General features: G+C 41.4%; 3 protein-coding genes and 1 pseudogene across 10 annotated transcripts in view; 3 read left to right on the forward strand and 1 right to left on the reverse strand.

Moving 5' to 3' along the window:
• Positions 1 to 585: 585 nt before the first annotated feature.
• Positions 586 to 4,924, forward strand: LOC143136043 (zinc-binding protein A33-like; annotated as a pseudogene).
• Positions 4,925 to 5,165: 241 nt separating this feature from the next.
• Positions 5,166 to 7,511, forward strand: LOC143136044 (nuclear factor 7, brain-like). Of its 5 annotated transcripts, XM_076296496.1 has the most exons (5): positions 5,166 to 5,609; positions 5,706 to 5,986; positions 6,130 to 6,152; positions 6,238 to 6,357; positions 6,603 to 7,511. In XM_076296496.1, exons 3-5 carry the CDS (start codon positions 6,146 to 6,148, stop codon positions 7,118 to 7,120), a joined length of 645 nt encoding a protein of 214 aa, XP_076152611.1. In that variant the 5' UTR covers positions 5,166 to 5,609; positions 5,706 to 5,986; positions 6,130 to 6,145; the 3' UTR covers positions 7,121 to 7,511. The 5 variants fall into 5 exon arrangements, with proteins under 5 accessions (XP_076152611.1, XP_076152612.1, XP_076152607.1 ...); XM_076296497.1 differs by having other exon boundaries at positions 5,706 to 6,152; XM_076296492.1 differs by having other exon boundaries at positions 6,130 to 6,357.
• Positions 7,512 to 8,021: 510 nt separating this feature from the next.
• On the forward strand, positions 8,022 to 10,782 carry LOC143136046 (zinc-binding protein A33-like). 2 transcript variants are annotated; one of them, XM_076296502.1, is made up of 7 exons: positions 8,022 to 8,215; positions 8,440 to 8,882; positions 8,984 to 9,079; positions 9,169 to 9,399; positions 9,494 to 9,516; positions 9,604 to 9,722; positions 10,026 to 10,782. In XM_076296502.1, the coding sequence occupies exons 2-7, from the start codon at positions 8,463 to 8,465 to the stop codon at positions 10,568 to 10,570; spliced, it is 1,434 nt and encodes a 477-aa protein (XP_076152617.1). In that variant the 5' UTR covers positions 8,022 to 8,215; positions 8,440 to 8,462; the 3' UTR covers positions 10,571 to 10,782. The 2 variants fall into 2 exon arrangements, with proteins under 2 accessions (XP_076152617.1, XP_076152616.1); XM_076296501.1 differs by lacking the exon at positions 8,022 to 8,215 and having other exon boundaries at positions 8,223 to 8,882.
• A 54-nt stretch (positions 10,783 to 10,836) lies between these two features.
• Positions 10,837 to 14,282, reverse strand: part of tulp3 (TUB like protein 3) — a 32,067-nt gene continuing 28,621 nt past the window's right edge. For all 3 annotated transcript variants that reach the window (XM_076296499.1, XM_076296498.1, XM_076296500.1), the window contains 4 exons: positions 14,087 to 14,204; positions 13,629 to 13,727; positions 13,228 to 13,399; positions 10,837 to 13,062 (listed from right to left, as the gene is read on the reverse strand). In XM_076296499.1, the coding sequence (XP_076152614.1) occupies positions 12,929 to 13,062; positions 13,228 to 13,399; positions 13,629 to 13,727; positions 14,087 to 14,204 (523 nt within the window). In that variant the 3' untranslated portion in view covers positions 10,837 to 12,928. The remainder of the gene's footprint in view (positions 13,063 to 13,227; positions 13,400 to 13,628; positions 13,728 to 14,086; positions 14,205 to 14,282) is intronic.

The raw sequence follows: 14,282 nt of genomic DNA on the forward strand, positions 1-14,282 counted from the left end.
TTGTCCGTCTGAAGAATTTTTGGGGCGCTACTACCAGATGAATTACATCTTTCCTGCATAGGATTTTAGCCATCTCTACTCCAGTTGCATCTGTAAAAGGGGAAAAAGTGAACCTTTAACTGACACCATTTCATAACTGAAGAATGATAAAGAACCCACTGCTTGTATACTGTACACTCATTGTTCATCTGATTGTGGACCCAGCTGGTTCTAATGAAATCTCAGATATGAAAAAGATTATAATAAAAAAAAATGCCAAAGGCACAGTGATAAGCAGTGTGGTAGTGTTGAGGCCAGATGGGGGGAAAAGCCAAAGTTGTCAGGAGTTGTCGGCACCTTGGAAAAAAAAGGACCAAACAAATATTATCATGTCTAAAACAAATAATTGTCATTAAACACTGCATAGCACATTTAACCTTAAACTCTGTGTGACCTCCCTTATTTTATGACATCGGGCCTAGGAAAGAAATTAGGTAATATGTAATACACCCTCTTATGTAAACTGCAAGATACTAGCACAGTACTGCAATAGCCAAGAGATAAAGTAGGGCAGGGCTTACATAGCTGAGCAGGTTTCTTGGAAAATGAAACTAAAGACAGGGCATTCACAAGCTGCCACAACCAAAGAGCCTCATCACTTTCCCCATGGCTGACCAACTGAAGGCCAACCTTACCTGCCCAATATGCTGCGACATCTTCAGGGACCCTGTGACATTGAAGTGTAGTCACAGCTTCTGTCAGGAGTGCTTGCAGAAGTACTGGAAGGTTCTGGAAGTTACTGTGTCCCGTCTGCAGGAAGGAGTGTTCGTCTGAGGAGCCAACACTGAGTCTGGCCTTTAAGAGTCTCTGTGAGTCTTTCAAAAGAATAAACAGGGCTGTTCAACCTGACCAGCTATGCCCCTTGCATGAGGAGAAGCTTAAATTGTTCTGTTTCGAAGACAAGCAGCCTATTTGTATCATCTGCCACACATCAAAAAAACATAACAATCATGTGTGTTCCCCCATCGAGGAAGCTGTGGGGAACATAAAGGTGAGGCTTTTTTCTGTGTCACACAATTTGCCACTGAAATGTGTTCTTTGTGAATTATTTAAATTTTTCAGTTAATGTATATCAGGTAAAGTCACAGTGTTTGTCTGAGATGTTGTCACGAAAATGGGCATGGCACTGTGGGACTGTGATTAACTCGTAATCGTAAGCTTAGTGTATAGCTGCCTGATGCTAACATTCTTTTCCAGTCAATCCCATGATGCATTGTGCACTGATCTATTTTGATTAACTCTGACACGTTGTTATCGTATTCATTTTTGCCATGCATTATTCATCTGTGATTTATTTTGTGATTTAAGTGCAGAAGGAAATGGAAGACGGGATTTCTAATTTTAATCAAAGCCTCAACATCCTGAAGAAAACAAAACATGATCTTGAAAACATGGCCACTCACATAGAGGTAGGATATTATATGGATGATAAACAAAACTAGACAGGATTAACTAGACAAATTATCTCTCTTTAACAGTGTCATCTTGATCTATGTTTCCAGACTCAGGCACAATCGGCAGAGCTGCAGGTTATTCAGGACTTTGAAAAATTTTATCAGTTCCTCCGCAAGGAAGAAGAAGCCAAGCTTGTGGCCCTGAGAGAGGAAAAGGAGCAGAAACACAGAGACATGGAGAGCAGAATAGAAAGGGTGCATGGAGAGATTACTACTTTGTCAGAAACTATCGACAGAGTAAAACTTCAAATGGAATCCGATGACATCCTGTTTCTACAGGTAGACTTTTATTCAACTGGCTGGCGACCAAAATCAGATGTTAATATTGGATTATTGTATTGGTCATACAAAGAAAAGGCTGATTTTACCTGTCAAAATTGTTCTAGATCTGACAAGACTGAGCATTCTAGAATACATATGTCTGATTTTCTTTTTTCAGAACTACTATTCAAATCCCGAGAGGTATGTCTTGTTCATTCCCCTGACAACTTTTACTGCCTTAAGGTAATACACAGACTCAGTGTGCATGATGAACTATCTTTTAGACTCAAATGCTCAACACCAAAATCAGAGGATTTGTCAGGTGCACTGATCAACATGGCTAAATACGTCTACCCTCTCAATCATGAGTTGTGGTTGCAGTCATTTCATCCAGTCTGTGAGTATGTTTCATATGCATTAATGATCATTTTTTAAACATCAGAATGGTTAAGTGTAGAAAGTCCTGTGGTTCTATGCAATCAAATGTTAGGATTCAGTTATTTACAATTACAAAATCCTCTCTGCATTATAAATTACTTTCAATAAAGCACCTGATTTACACTGTATAGGAATACAACTGTAAACATTTTGTTATACCAGTCCAATTGTTGTAGTCAACTGTAAGCAACTTCCTGTGGGAATTGTTTTAGACAAAATACTGGCATATGGCTCAAAAACAGAGGAGGCTGTTCCCTCAATGTATGGCTGAATGTGTTTGCCATAAATTGATTATGATTTCCTCCCTTAAGGCTCAATGACTCTGGACCCAAACACGGCTTCACCCAAGCTAATCATCGCAGATAATCTTACTTCACTTACATACACAGAAGAGAAGCAAACAGTACCTGATAACCCAGAACGATTTCACATTGGCGTGCTGGGATCAAAGGGCTTCACTGCTGGTCGTCACAGCTGGGATGTTGAGGTCGGTGACAATGACAATTGGACCCTTGGAGTGGTGAGGCAGTCAATCAAGCGGAAGCAGTACCTGGCAATGCAGCCAGATACTGGATTGTGGAGCATACGCTTCACAAGAGGGAAGCACCGGGCTGGTGTCAAGGCTTCAACTGAACTCAATGTAGCCAAAAGACCTACAGTCATCAGAGTCCTACTGGATTACGAGCGTGGGGAGGTGTCATTCTCAGATCCATCTGCAAATATGACTTTGTATAGCTTCACTGATGTGTTTACCGAGAAACTGTTCCCCTACTTCAACACTACAAGTTTGAAATGTCCACTGCGCCTGTTTCCCCTAACAGTCGGAAAGAGTTAATAGAGATTGTGTCACTACTGCAATAAATTATTGGATAGACTTACAGAATGCTCGGTCTCTTGTCACTTTTAAAGCAAAGTAGGCATTCTCTACAGAATTATGCCTCTCAGTTTACCCATGATGAGGAACTGGCCACAGCTGACACTCAAGGATTTGAGGGACCTTCTGGTTGTAGAGCGGCTCCTCTAGCCCTTGAACCACTACCGTACAGACAGTTATAGTTGACTAACTTAAATGAATGAGTTGACAGTATGGTGAGATATGACTGGTTGCATCATTCTAAAAACACATTAGAAGAATAACTAAACAAGCCCCTGGGAATGGAAAGCAAACTGCTAAAAAGAACTAAACAAACAGATATACCATTAATGAAACTAGAAGCATAAATGAATATCCAAATCATTTTCAATAAACACTGCACCACATATAACTTTAAATTATGTGTAACCTGTTACAAAGTCGTTGAGTGGGAGAAGGGAGTGAAAAAGTGTTTGTACATATTAATCAACCTTGTGCAATATCTCATCTTGCATAAACACTTGGGAGTTAATTTAGAGATGACGTATCCAAACAGATTATTCTGTTTCTACAAGTACTACAACTGTATTAACATTTCAATGACAGTGGGCAAAAAAATAGGCAGGGCCTGTTACTCACAAAATGAGCTAGTTTCTGTATAAATTAAATCTAAACTGTGACACAGTTTTACCGACAGCCACAATCAAACCAAGAAACTATTAAGCTGATCAATTTTTTGTGTTAAAAAATCATTTACTAATCAAATTTTCTTGCTTGCCCAATATGTTGTGACATCTTCAGAGACCTTGTGGCAACTGAAATGCAGCCACAGCTTCTGTCAGGAGTGCCTTCTGCAGTGCCGGGACCTGGATGTGTCCCTGTGTCCCATTTACAGGAAAGGGTGCATATCTGAGGAGCCCACACTGAGCCTGGCCTTCAAGAGCCTCCTATCTATCCCCCGCATCAGACTCTCCACCCTGGGTCGCAGGTCACTCAGTGCCTTGGCCCCCAAACTCTGGAACTCCCTCCCCCAACCTCTTTGTGACTGTCCACCTCTTCCCTTCTTCAAAGCACATCTCAAGACTTTTTGTTTAATGATCACTTCTCCTCTACACCCAACACATAGCTCCACACATAGCTTGTCTTGTTATTGTTATTGTTTTGCTTTGTTATTGTTATTATTTTGCTTTGTTATTGTTATTGTTATTGTTTTGCTTTGTTATTGTTATTGTTTTGCTTTGTTATTGTTATTGTTTGTCTGTCTGTTGTTTTCCTTCAACTATGTTAAGCGACCTTGGGTTTGAGAAAGGCGCTATATAAAATAAACGTATTATTATATTATTATTAAGAGTCTCTCTGAGTCTGTCAAAAGACATAAGAGAGCTGGTCAACCAGTCCAGCCATGCCCAGGGCCGTATTGACCCAAAGGGCTATAGGGGCTGTGGCCCAGGGCCTCGGCCATATGGGGGGCCTCGTGTGAGTCAAGTGAAGTGTAAGAAAAATGGTCAAATGTCAAATGTTTGGCCATAGGAGACATGAGAGTGGGGCCCAAAAAAGAAAAATGTATGCACAAGAAAGCAAGCTTCAGAACTAAAGAAGACACCCAAATTAACAAATCTACCTTAAAAAGCCAGCATGCAGCTGCCAGGACTATCCAGTCTGGCGTTATTGCTAGTACATGTAATGTTACATCTGCTGCCATGAATAAGTGCAGAAAAAGGGCTGTTTAGTCTTCTGATTCTACAATGTCTTGTAAATAAACCCTGTTTAATTATGTCTATATAATTCAACCAGTTGGCCTACAAATACCCATGCCCAGTGCTATTAGTGTCAATATACTTGTTGTGTTTAATAAACGGCACAAGCGCCGAAGATTCAAGTTGTGTGATCGCTACTTTGGTAAAACTGCTTGTCTAGTAGGCTAGTCTATTAAAACACACCTTTGTATGAAATGTGCTCTATAAATAAACGTACCCGGTCTGGTCTATGTCATAAAGGAAGTGAGGGGAGGAGGTAATATGGTCACTATGTAATACATCCTCTTACGTAAACTGCAAGATCCTAGAGCCTGTATGACTAGCTGTGCAGGTTTCTTAGTAAATGAAACTAAAGCCATGACAGAGCATTCACCAGCTGCCACAACCAAAGAGCCTCATCAAACTGTCCCCATGGCTGACCAACTTATTTTGTCAGAGATAACCCTTGCCTGCCCAATATGCTGTGACATCTTCAGGGACCCTGTGACATTGAAGTGTAGTCACAGCTTCTGTCAGGAGTGCTTGCAGAAGTACTGGAAGGTTCTGGAAGTTCTACTGTGTCCCGTCTGCAGGAAGGAGTGTTCGTCTGAGGAGCCAACACTGAGTCTGGCCTTCAAGAGTCTCTGTGAGTCTTTAAAAAGTGTGAATATAACCACAGGACGGGATGATGTGTGCTCCTTGCATGGAGAGAAATTGAAACTGTTCTGCTATGAGGAAAATCAGCCCATTTGTGTCACCTGTTATGTTTCCGAGCAACATAAAAACCACAAATGCTCTCCTATTCAAGAGGCAGCTCAAGATCTGAAGGTAAGTTTGAGGATTCTGCAGCAGCCATCTGACCTCTCTAATATGCCGTAAACATTATTTCTTCCAAATCACCAAAATGTATTGTCTCACTTTCAGATAAAGTTAAGAACAGGAATTGAAGTATTAGAGGAGAGTCTGCTTGTGTTAAATAAGGCAAAGGAAGATAATGAAAAAGTTACCAACATGGTAAAGGTATGTAGACACCTTTGCAGACTGCAGAGGCTAAATGGATCACATTTCTCCAGGAAATGGAGAAACAAAAATGCAGTGGTGTGGAAAAAAATCTTGCCAAATTACACCAGAAGATTACAAGACTTTCAGATACCATTCAAGTGATGAAACAGGAAATAGAAGAGGAAAACAGTGCATTCCTGAAGGTGGAGTGACAATCCAGAATTTTTATTGTTTATGTAATGAGGAGTCCTTCCAGATTTTTTAAAATGTATTTTTGTAGCCTGTTTATATAAGAATTTGCTTGTATGGGATGATTTTCTAATATTTATACTTGACATTTTTTCAGAACTATAGTATGAACAATGAAAGGTGAGGCGGTGTATCTCAATGCACATTTTTATTAATTTTATTTATTCATGCTATCAGTGAATGACACAAATATTATTTACCCCAGAATTAAAAAATAGTGCTGTGGAGCCTATAGTCAAAGTGCCAAAGGTTCATTGTGAAGACATAACACTCCCTGGCTCACTGTTCACGGTGTGGGCACAAATGAAGGATCTTATCCAAAAATGTATGTTTTGCTTATTAACCTCTATATTGTCAATAATGATGATATTAGCATGCTTTATGGATGTTAAATTTGTCATCTCCAAGTCATGGCTTAACTTATTATTGAATTCAAAGACATCCTATGCTTCATGTCAGTCATAAAACATGTTTATTGATTAAATGATCCATGGTCAATTTGTAAAATAACATTTAACCAAAGACTTGATACTTTGCCTGTTTTCATACCTTTCCTTTCTCTCATCAAAGCTCCTGTTATGCTCGACCCACTCACTGCATCCAACCAGCTGATCATCTCGGAGGGCTGCACAACTATCACATATTCAAAACAGAGACTGTCGGTTCCAGATAACCCTGAGAGATTGTATGTTGGTGTCCTCGGCTCGCAGGGTTATACTGCGGGCCTACACTGCTGGGATGTTGGGGTTGGGAACAGTAATAAATGGACTCTTGGGGTGATTGAAGAGAATGTGGACCGGAAGGAACTTCTCAAGATGGAGCCCAGTGGTAGATTTTGGAGCATACGTTTCAGTGACGGTGTATACAGAGTGGGCGTGAGAGGACAGCCACAAATAGCTGTGCGTTATCTTCCATTGATAAGAATATGGCTAGACTATGACAAGGGACTGGTCAAATTCTGTGACCCACATAGAAACTGCACCTTGTACAGCTACACCTGCAAATTCAAAGAGAAAGTATTTCCATACTTTTGTAGTGGAGATCCCAATTGCCCAACGAGTCTCTTTCCAGGAAAAAGCACAAAGTGACTTTTTGTCTCAATATTGTTAGCCGGACGATAGTAAAACTGATTTAATAAGGAAGTGTTTAGAAACATAATTGTATTGTGACACAAATTGCAAAATAATTTATATTGTCATGGTCAGGGTGTCTGATCACACATTTAGGGCTGTCAATCTAAAATTAACTGACTAAGACATTGTTTGCTGTGATAAAATCGCTGTGATAAAATGCAATTCAGCTTTTAATAATGAATGAAATAATGTTTTAATGTAAATCACAGAATAAATGTAGTTGAAAGGAAACATATGCAAAGAAGTAGGCCTACATTATACTAAAAGTCAATGTTACCTTTTTGAACACAGATTGTTTCCTGTGAACTTGCCAACAAGTTTCCAATAAAACCATTTAGGCCATTGACTGTTTGCTTGCAATGCATGTTTCCTATGAGCACTTAAAGAAACACTAATAAAATCCATGATATTAATACATTAGATATCAGCTTAGATGATATTCATTTTTTTTAAGAAATCATTTTTTTCTCATGCGTTTTGATAAACTGATGAAAAATTAGCTTTTTGTCCACCAGGTGGGGACAGAAAGCTATATGCATTATCTTTATGGTCCATTACGGAGCATGCGAAGCGCTATGGTGGGAATTATTTTTTTAGAGCTCCTTTTACGTTCCCTCGCAATGTTTTTGTATTTTCTCGCAGTAAGTTTTGTGTTCCCACTAAAATACTACTTTTGCATTCATCCTTAAACACTGCGAAAGAAGCAAAACTATAGCGAGAGAGATCAAAAACATAAATTAAGGATAAATTCCCACCATGTCCCATTGGGCGCTCCGTAGGCTACATATGACTCGGGTAGTTTTTTTTTTACATGCCCAGAAGCTTGTCCCAGAACTTGTCAATTCTTACATTTAATGAAAGCCGGAACTTTACAATTAACATCACACTTATTTATTTTTAAACATGAAACAATAGCCTACGGACTTTTTTCTTTCTCCGGTCCTAGCGCAAAGACAACCCTTTTGGGGAGGTCTCTTGAACAGGAAATAGGAAGTCTGTTGGACTTCACCTAATGACGTTTTTGTAAACATTGTGAACGGAGACAATTAGGTAAGTAAGTAGGCTACAAACGACAGATGAATTATGAGAGAAAATAACTAGATTTAAGTCGATACAGCGGACAGCAAAATTCCCACGAAGTGAACTGTCAGTGCTGTTGAAGTATGATAGCCTAAACGTTGGAGAAAGAAAGTGTCCAAATCGGGCTAAGTAGCTTTGTTTGATGGTTGTTTTGACCTGCTGACGTTAACCTTTACTGCTCATTTTCACAACAGAATCCACCGCCGTGCCTAGTATTATGGCAAGCAGACTACCCCTGTCAGAAGAGGACCTCTCCTGTCCAATCTGCTGTGACATATTCAGAGACCCCGTTGTGTTAAAATGCAGCCATAGTTTCTGCTCCACTTGCTTGCAGCAGTACTGGGGTCAAAAGCACGCAGCAAGAAGCTGCCCTCTCTGTCGAACGGAGTCCTTGGATGAACCAGTGGCCAGTCTCACCTTGAAAAACCTGTGCGATTCGTTGATTGAAGAAGGTATCTCCATGCCCCCAGATACTCGCGAGGAATGTGAGCCAGGGGAGCTATGCCGATATCACGGAGAACGACTGAAACTCTTCTGCTTGCTCGACCGAGAGCCAATCTGTGTTATTTGTCACACTTCAAGAAAACACAAAAATCACGAGTGTTGCCCCGTTGAAGAGGCCGTTGTTGACGTAAAGGTATGGGAATGATGTTCCCCCTCAGTTTTTGTAGACGCAAATATATTTATATATAGGCCTATATAAAAAAAAGACATTTCTAATAGGCTAATGGTTTTCAGGAAGAGATGAGGTCTGCTCTGAACGCACTACAAGAGAAGTTGGAGGTGTTTGACAAAATGAAACGAAGCTTTGAAAGCACAGCCGAACACATAAAGGTCAGTCTTCTTAAGCGACATGTTTCATTCATACATAGCACTAGCACTAAAACAAAAACACATATTTGCTGTTTCTGGGTTTCTTTTAGGCCCAGGCCCAGCAAACAGCCACGAGCATCCAGGAGGAGTTCGAGAAGCTGCATCACTTTCTGCGCGTGGAGGAGGCGGCGCGAATTGCAGCGCTAAAAAGAGAGGAGGAGAGAAAGAGCCAACAGATGAGCGAGAAGGTTGCTGAGGTAGCCAGCAACATGGCCGCCCTCTCGGAAACCATTAAGGCCATGGAGGAGGAGATGGAGATGGAAAACTTAACAATCCTTCATGTAAGTACTAGGCAGGCTTTCAAATGTTTTGGAGCTGAAACTAGGCCATGCAAACCATGTTCACTGTCTGAAGTTGCCTATCTTTTTTCTTCAGAAATGCAAGAAAACATTATTGAGGTAAGTACATGTTTACAAGATGGTTACTCTTGTCATGCTCAATCTTTTAGATGACCTTTATGTGTAACACAAAAATTTTAATTTTAGGGCCCAGTGCACTTTTCCAGAGTCGACCATGAACCCAGGGGCACTCATCAATGTGGCCCGCTATCTTGGCTCCCTCAAGTTCAGGGTCTGGGAGAAGATGCTTGGTGTGGTCAAATACAGTGAGTACCTGAAAACTGCTGGGTTCAGATGGCAAAACACCCAGGGTTTGCTCTGTTAATTAAGATGTACCATTGACAGCAATTGTAGAACTGTAGGCCTAGCAGGGGCATCAGTAGCAAGACATTCTAAAGGCAGCAGTGGCAACACCAATACCTGTGAAGCAACAGATCAATTCGAGTTAAATAGCTATTACCAGTTTCACAGTACTATAACTGAAGGGTAGCCCAGAGACACTGTATACCATCATTTCACAGGATGCTTACAGCATTAACCAACCGCACTCTTTTGTCCACTCTCACCAGCTCCAGTCACCCTGGACCCCAACACAGCTGCCCCTTGGCTCATCCTCTCCGACAGCCTGACCAGCGTCAGGGACGGCGAGGCCCGGCAGCCGCTGCCTGATAACCCTGAGCGCTTCTGCCCAGACACGGCCGTGCTGGGGTCCGAGGGCTTCAGCTCGGGCCGCCACTCCTGGGACGTGGAAGTGGGCGAGAACACCGCCTGGGTCTTGGGCGTCGCCAAGGAGTGGGTGCAGCGCAAGGAGAAGGTGTCGTCTGTGCTGAAGAATGGCTACCTGTCGGTGTACTACTACCACAAAATGTACTTTGCCGGCACGTCCCCCCTGACCCGTCTGAACCTGAAGAAGAGGCCCCAGCGGGTGCGCGTGGTGCTGGACTACGACAGGGGCCGCGTGGCTTTCTCAGACGCGGCAGATGGGACGTCCATCTACACCTTCAAGCACAGCTTCGCCGAGAAGGTCTACCCTTACTTCTGGGTGGGCTGTAAGTTGTGTCCACTCAAAATAGAGCAAAGAGAGTTGTGCGTGACCTCAGTGGATCACATGTGAACGTGGCATCTGATGCCCAGAAACCATAAGTGCGCTTACATGTGACAGGCATAGTGTGAGTCACATATGATATTGTGTTTTTTAAAAATTCAATGCCTTAAGACAGACACTTTAAACATTTATATAATTTAATCCTGTTTACATGTTTTTACGTTAGTGTTATTTGTTGTATTCCGCATTAAACATCCTTCCATTTTATGGATAAAATTTAACTATCAATGATGTCTTATGTGTTGCATGCATATATGCCAAATCAAGTTATAGAAATTAAGTAGCTGAATTTTGTGTGAGATGGTATGTGTATGGGTTTTCTCAGGTACCAGTTGCACAGAACATTGTAGTGTTCTTCATCCAGTATCCCATGACAACACATGAAGCTTTATATTCCATGCAGCAACGTTTTGTATTTAAAAAAAAAAAAAACAGTCAGATAAAACAGTTTGGACTTTCAACATGACATAATTCATTATATTTACAAATGACTGTAAAACAATAACATCTTTTAAAAATATAATAAAATTTAGACCTTTGAGCTAAAGCTGACGTTAACTTTAATTTCCCCTGGTTGCTATTCAAGGTTAAATAGGGTATTTTTCCATAATTGTTACTTTGTGCAAATTCCATTTTTAATAACAGTTCATTTAAGTGGAAAAATATGCATTCCTTTGATATCCAGTATATGATTGGCTAATGAGATGCAGCGCGTAAGACAAAATCAACACAAAACACTCACAAAAAAACATTGCTATCCACATTACTGATGCAGCAGGGACTTTTTGATCTTGTGCGTCCACTACACACACAGCACTCTAATGTTTCTGGCTTGTTATGACTCTTATGGAACAAAAGTCCCAAGACATGGTCTGTGCACATACAAGACAACATCCCATTACGATGCAGCTCCCCTTTACATCCATACCATTTCAAACTCATCCACCCTGATGTTAAGCCCTTAATGCAAAGTTCTAAATATTAAGGCAATGCTTAGGAATATCCCTTTCTGGCCCATCTTCACAGAATTCCATTTGTTTTGTGTGTGTTATGGGCTTGGGGTTGTCTTTTAAGTGTCCTTGTGAAGCTAAAAGCCGGCAAGACACACACAGAGAGAAAAAACAAAAGTGCATGCTGGGAAAAAAGGCTACATCACAACTCCACGTAAACCTCACTTTGATAGCTGAACACAGCACACAAAAAGGAAACATTCCCAAAAAAGAAAGGCGAAATAGGAAAGTCACATGGAGTTGCCATGTACAGTGTAAGTCAAAGGCTCCTTTGAAATCGCTGATTCAGCATGATTCAGTTAGTAGTGATCACCGACTCTGTCTTGACTTGAACGGAGTGCTTCTACAAAAGTTTCTGTGGTGGTGCGAAACGTTTCTGAACATTCCGTATCTCATCAGATTTAACAGTTACAGACAAGACAACTGTGCTGTGTCTTATCATGACAAGCAATGCAAAGTGACATAGAGGCTTCACAATAAGCGACAAAAGAAAAGTTTGCAGCACTGGTGGTCCAAAGTCTTGACACAGTTAAAAGGCAAAAAAGAACACACAAGTAACCTAGAATAACATCAATGATTAAACTCCAAGTTTACAAAAGTTGTGTTTTGAATACTATCAAACATCAAAATGAAATGTTGGTAAGAGACCACTAAGACTTTCTCCATGACCAGTTCATTGTCCATTGTCCCTACAGTTGGTTGGTCCAGGCAAGGTACAGCGCTGGTGCACAGTAGAGTACCATTCCCTTTCCTTCCATTGGCTGACCAATTATTGAAGAAATAAAAAACAACATTACAACTACAGCCGTCCACTTAAGTCAGCAACAACAAACACAGATAAACAGTATTAAAGACGTTATGATAATTAGATTTACCCACAGATGTACACAGAGGCAAACTCAGGAAAAAAGTTGTCAGAAGATGACAAGGTTTCCCTTCAAAGAGGCTGTTCTTTTTTTCTCTCATTTTAAAAACGCTGATTGAAATCTGACTCTTCTCCAGTGATTCGATGTCTGGTACCTCTGAATGTAAAATATCACAGAGAGCCTCGCTGGCGCTGGGACAAGGATTTATTTCTTCTGGAGGGTGTAGTGCCGGCCACCGAGACTAAACAGGGCAGGATGGGAGATTATTGTGTAGCAGCAATGAGCTAGGAGGTGAGCGTTTCACACACACACACACACACACACACACACACACACACACACACACACACACACATATATACACACACCGCACACACACACAATAACACGCAGCGGTCCTGAGGGAGAGGGGAGCTCACTTGTTAATGGTGGATGTGTTTGTGTGGGTGAGCGCGTGTGTGACTCTGAATGTGTGAAGGAGGATGGGTGGCTCACTCGCAGGCCAGTTTGCTATCAAAGCTAGAGAGGCCAATGGCAAAGGCCTGCAGAGCACACATAGGGTAGTTAAAGTCCAGAGTGAAGACGTCCTCGGCTACTCTGCCAAACTGCATCACGATGTAGTCCGCTGTAGAGAGAAAAATAGCATGGAGAGGCTCAATAAGAGAACAAATGAGGAAAATGTCTATTAATATTTTATGTTCCCATCTATTGTGTGGCACTGAATCATCATTAACGTGTAGACCAGTATGAACAGATGATACGAATATGGCGAAGGACAGATGGAACTCACGATCATTGTCATGGACAATCTGGAAGTTCTTGACGGAGGCCTGGGTGACCCGACCGTGGAAATTGAGTACGTAGGACTGCGTATCGTCGTTCCACACTGGCGCCTTGTTGTGCAGCTCAATCAGATTGTCCAGAGCGTGGCCCTGCCACTTGCCCAGCAGAGTGTCTTGCTCCTGCAACCACAAAAGGGGAGAGGCGCTCATGGATTTTTCAAGTCTCTTCAGGTTATTCTTGCAGTATTGCTTGTTTCCCTATCCCTATGAATGACTACATACATATTCATACCTAAATGCATCTCAGTGGCTTTTGAGATACAAGTAACACTCACAAGCCTGAACAAACGTCAGAAGAGTGGTCAACACATAGTTCATCTAATATAGAAGCCAAGCCAGGTAGACTCACGCTGGTTGGTCGAACGGGTATCCGCTCAAAGTTCATGTTCATCCCAGGGATGATGACTGTCATCTTACGGGGCCCTTTGAAGCCCAAAACGTTGGTCTCCTATAACAACAGAAATCCAAAAACTCTTTTGTTATAATATAATCAATAAACAAACAATACTTATCTGTTCAGTGTAGTAATGACACAGCTGAATGTATGTGTGAGTGTACATGATGTGTTCATGTGTGTATGTTTTTCAGCATGTTTACACAGGCTATTCTGAATACTTGCCTGCATGGCTATATGTGTTTTTATGGATGTATATTTAAATATATACGATCGTGTGACTCACATAGCATATGACAGCCAGCTCCTGCCTTGTGTTGTATTCATGTTTACACACGCTGTTGTGAATTCTTGCATGACTCTACATGTTTATTGTAGGTCTATTTAAATGTATACATGATCGCATGACTCACATAGCATATGGCGGCCAGCTCCTGCCGTGTGTTGCTTTCCTCAAGGAGTGTACCCGGGTTCTTTGTGGGATTTGTGCCATTGTCGTACACTGTGAACTTTGTCCCCATAAGGTTGGACCTGGAAGTGGACAACAAAAGCCCTTTTTTAATGCTCATGAACAGAGGAAGTCAATATGTGTGTGTGTGCGCGTGCCTG

Source organism: Alosa pseudoharengus, unplaced genomic scaffold, assembly GCF_046254945.1.
Source record: "Alosa pseudoharengus isolate Yale_2024_CS ecotype anadromous, Long Island Sound unplaced genomic scaffold, YU_APseudo_1.1 YU_APseudo_1.1_scf_20, whole genome shotgun sequence".
Taxonomy (NCBI): Eukaryota; Metazoa; Chordata; class Actinopteri; order Clupeiformes; family Clupeidae; genus Alosa; species Alosa pseudoharengus.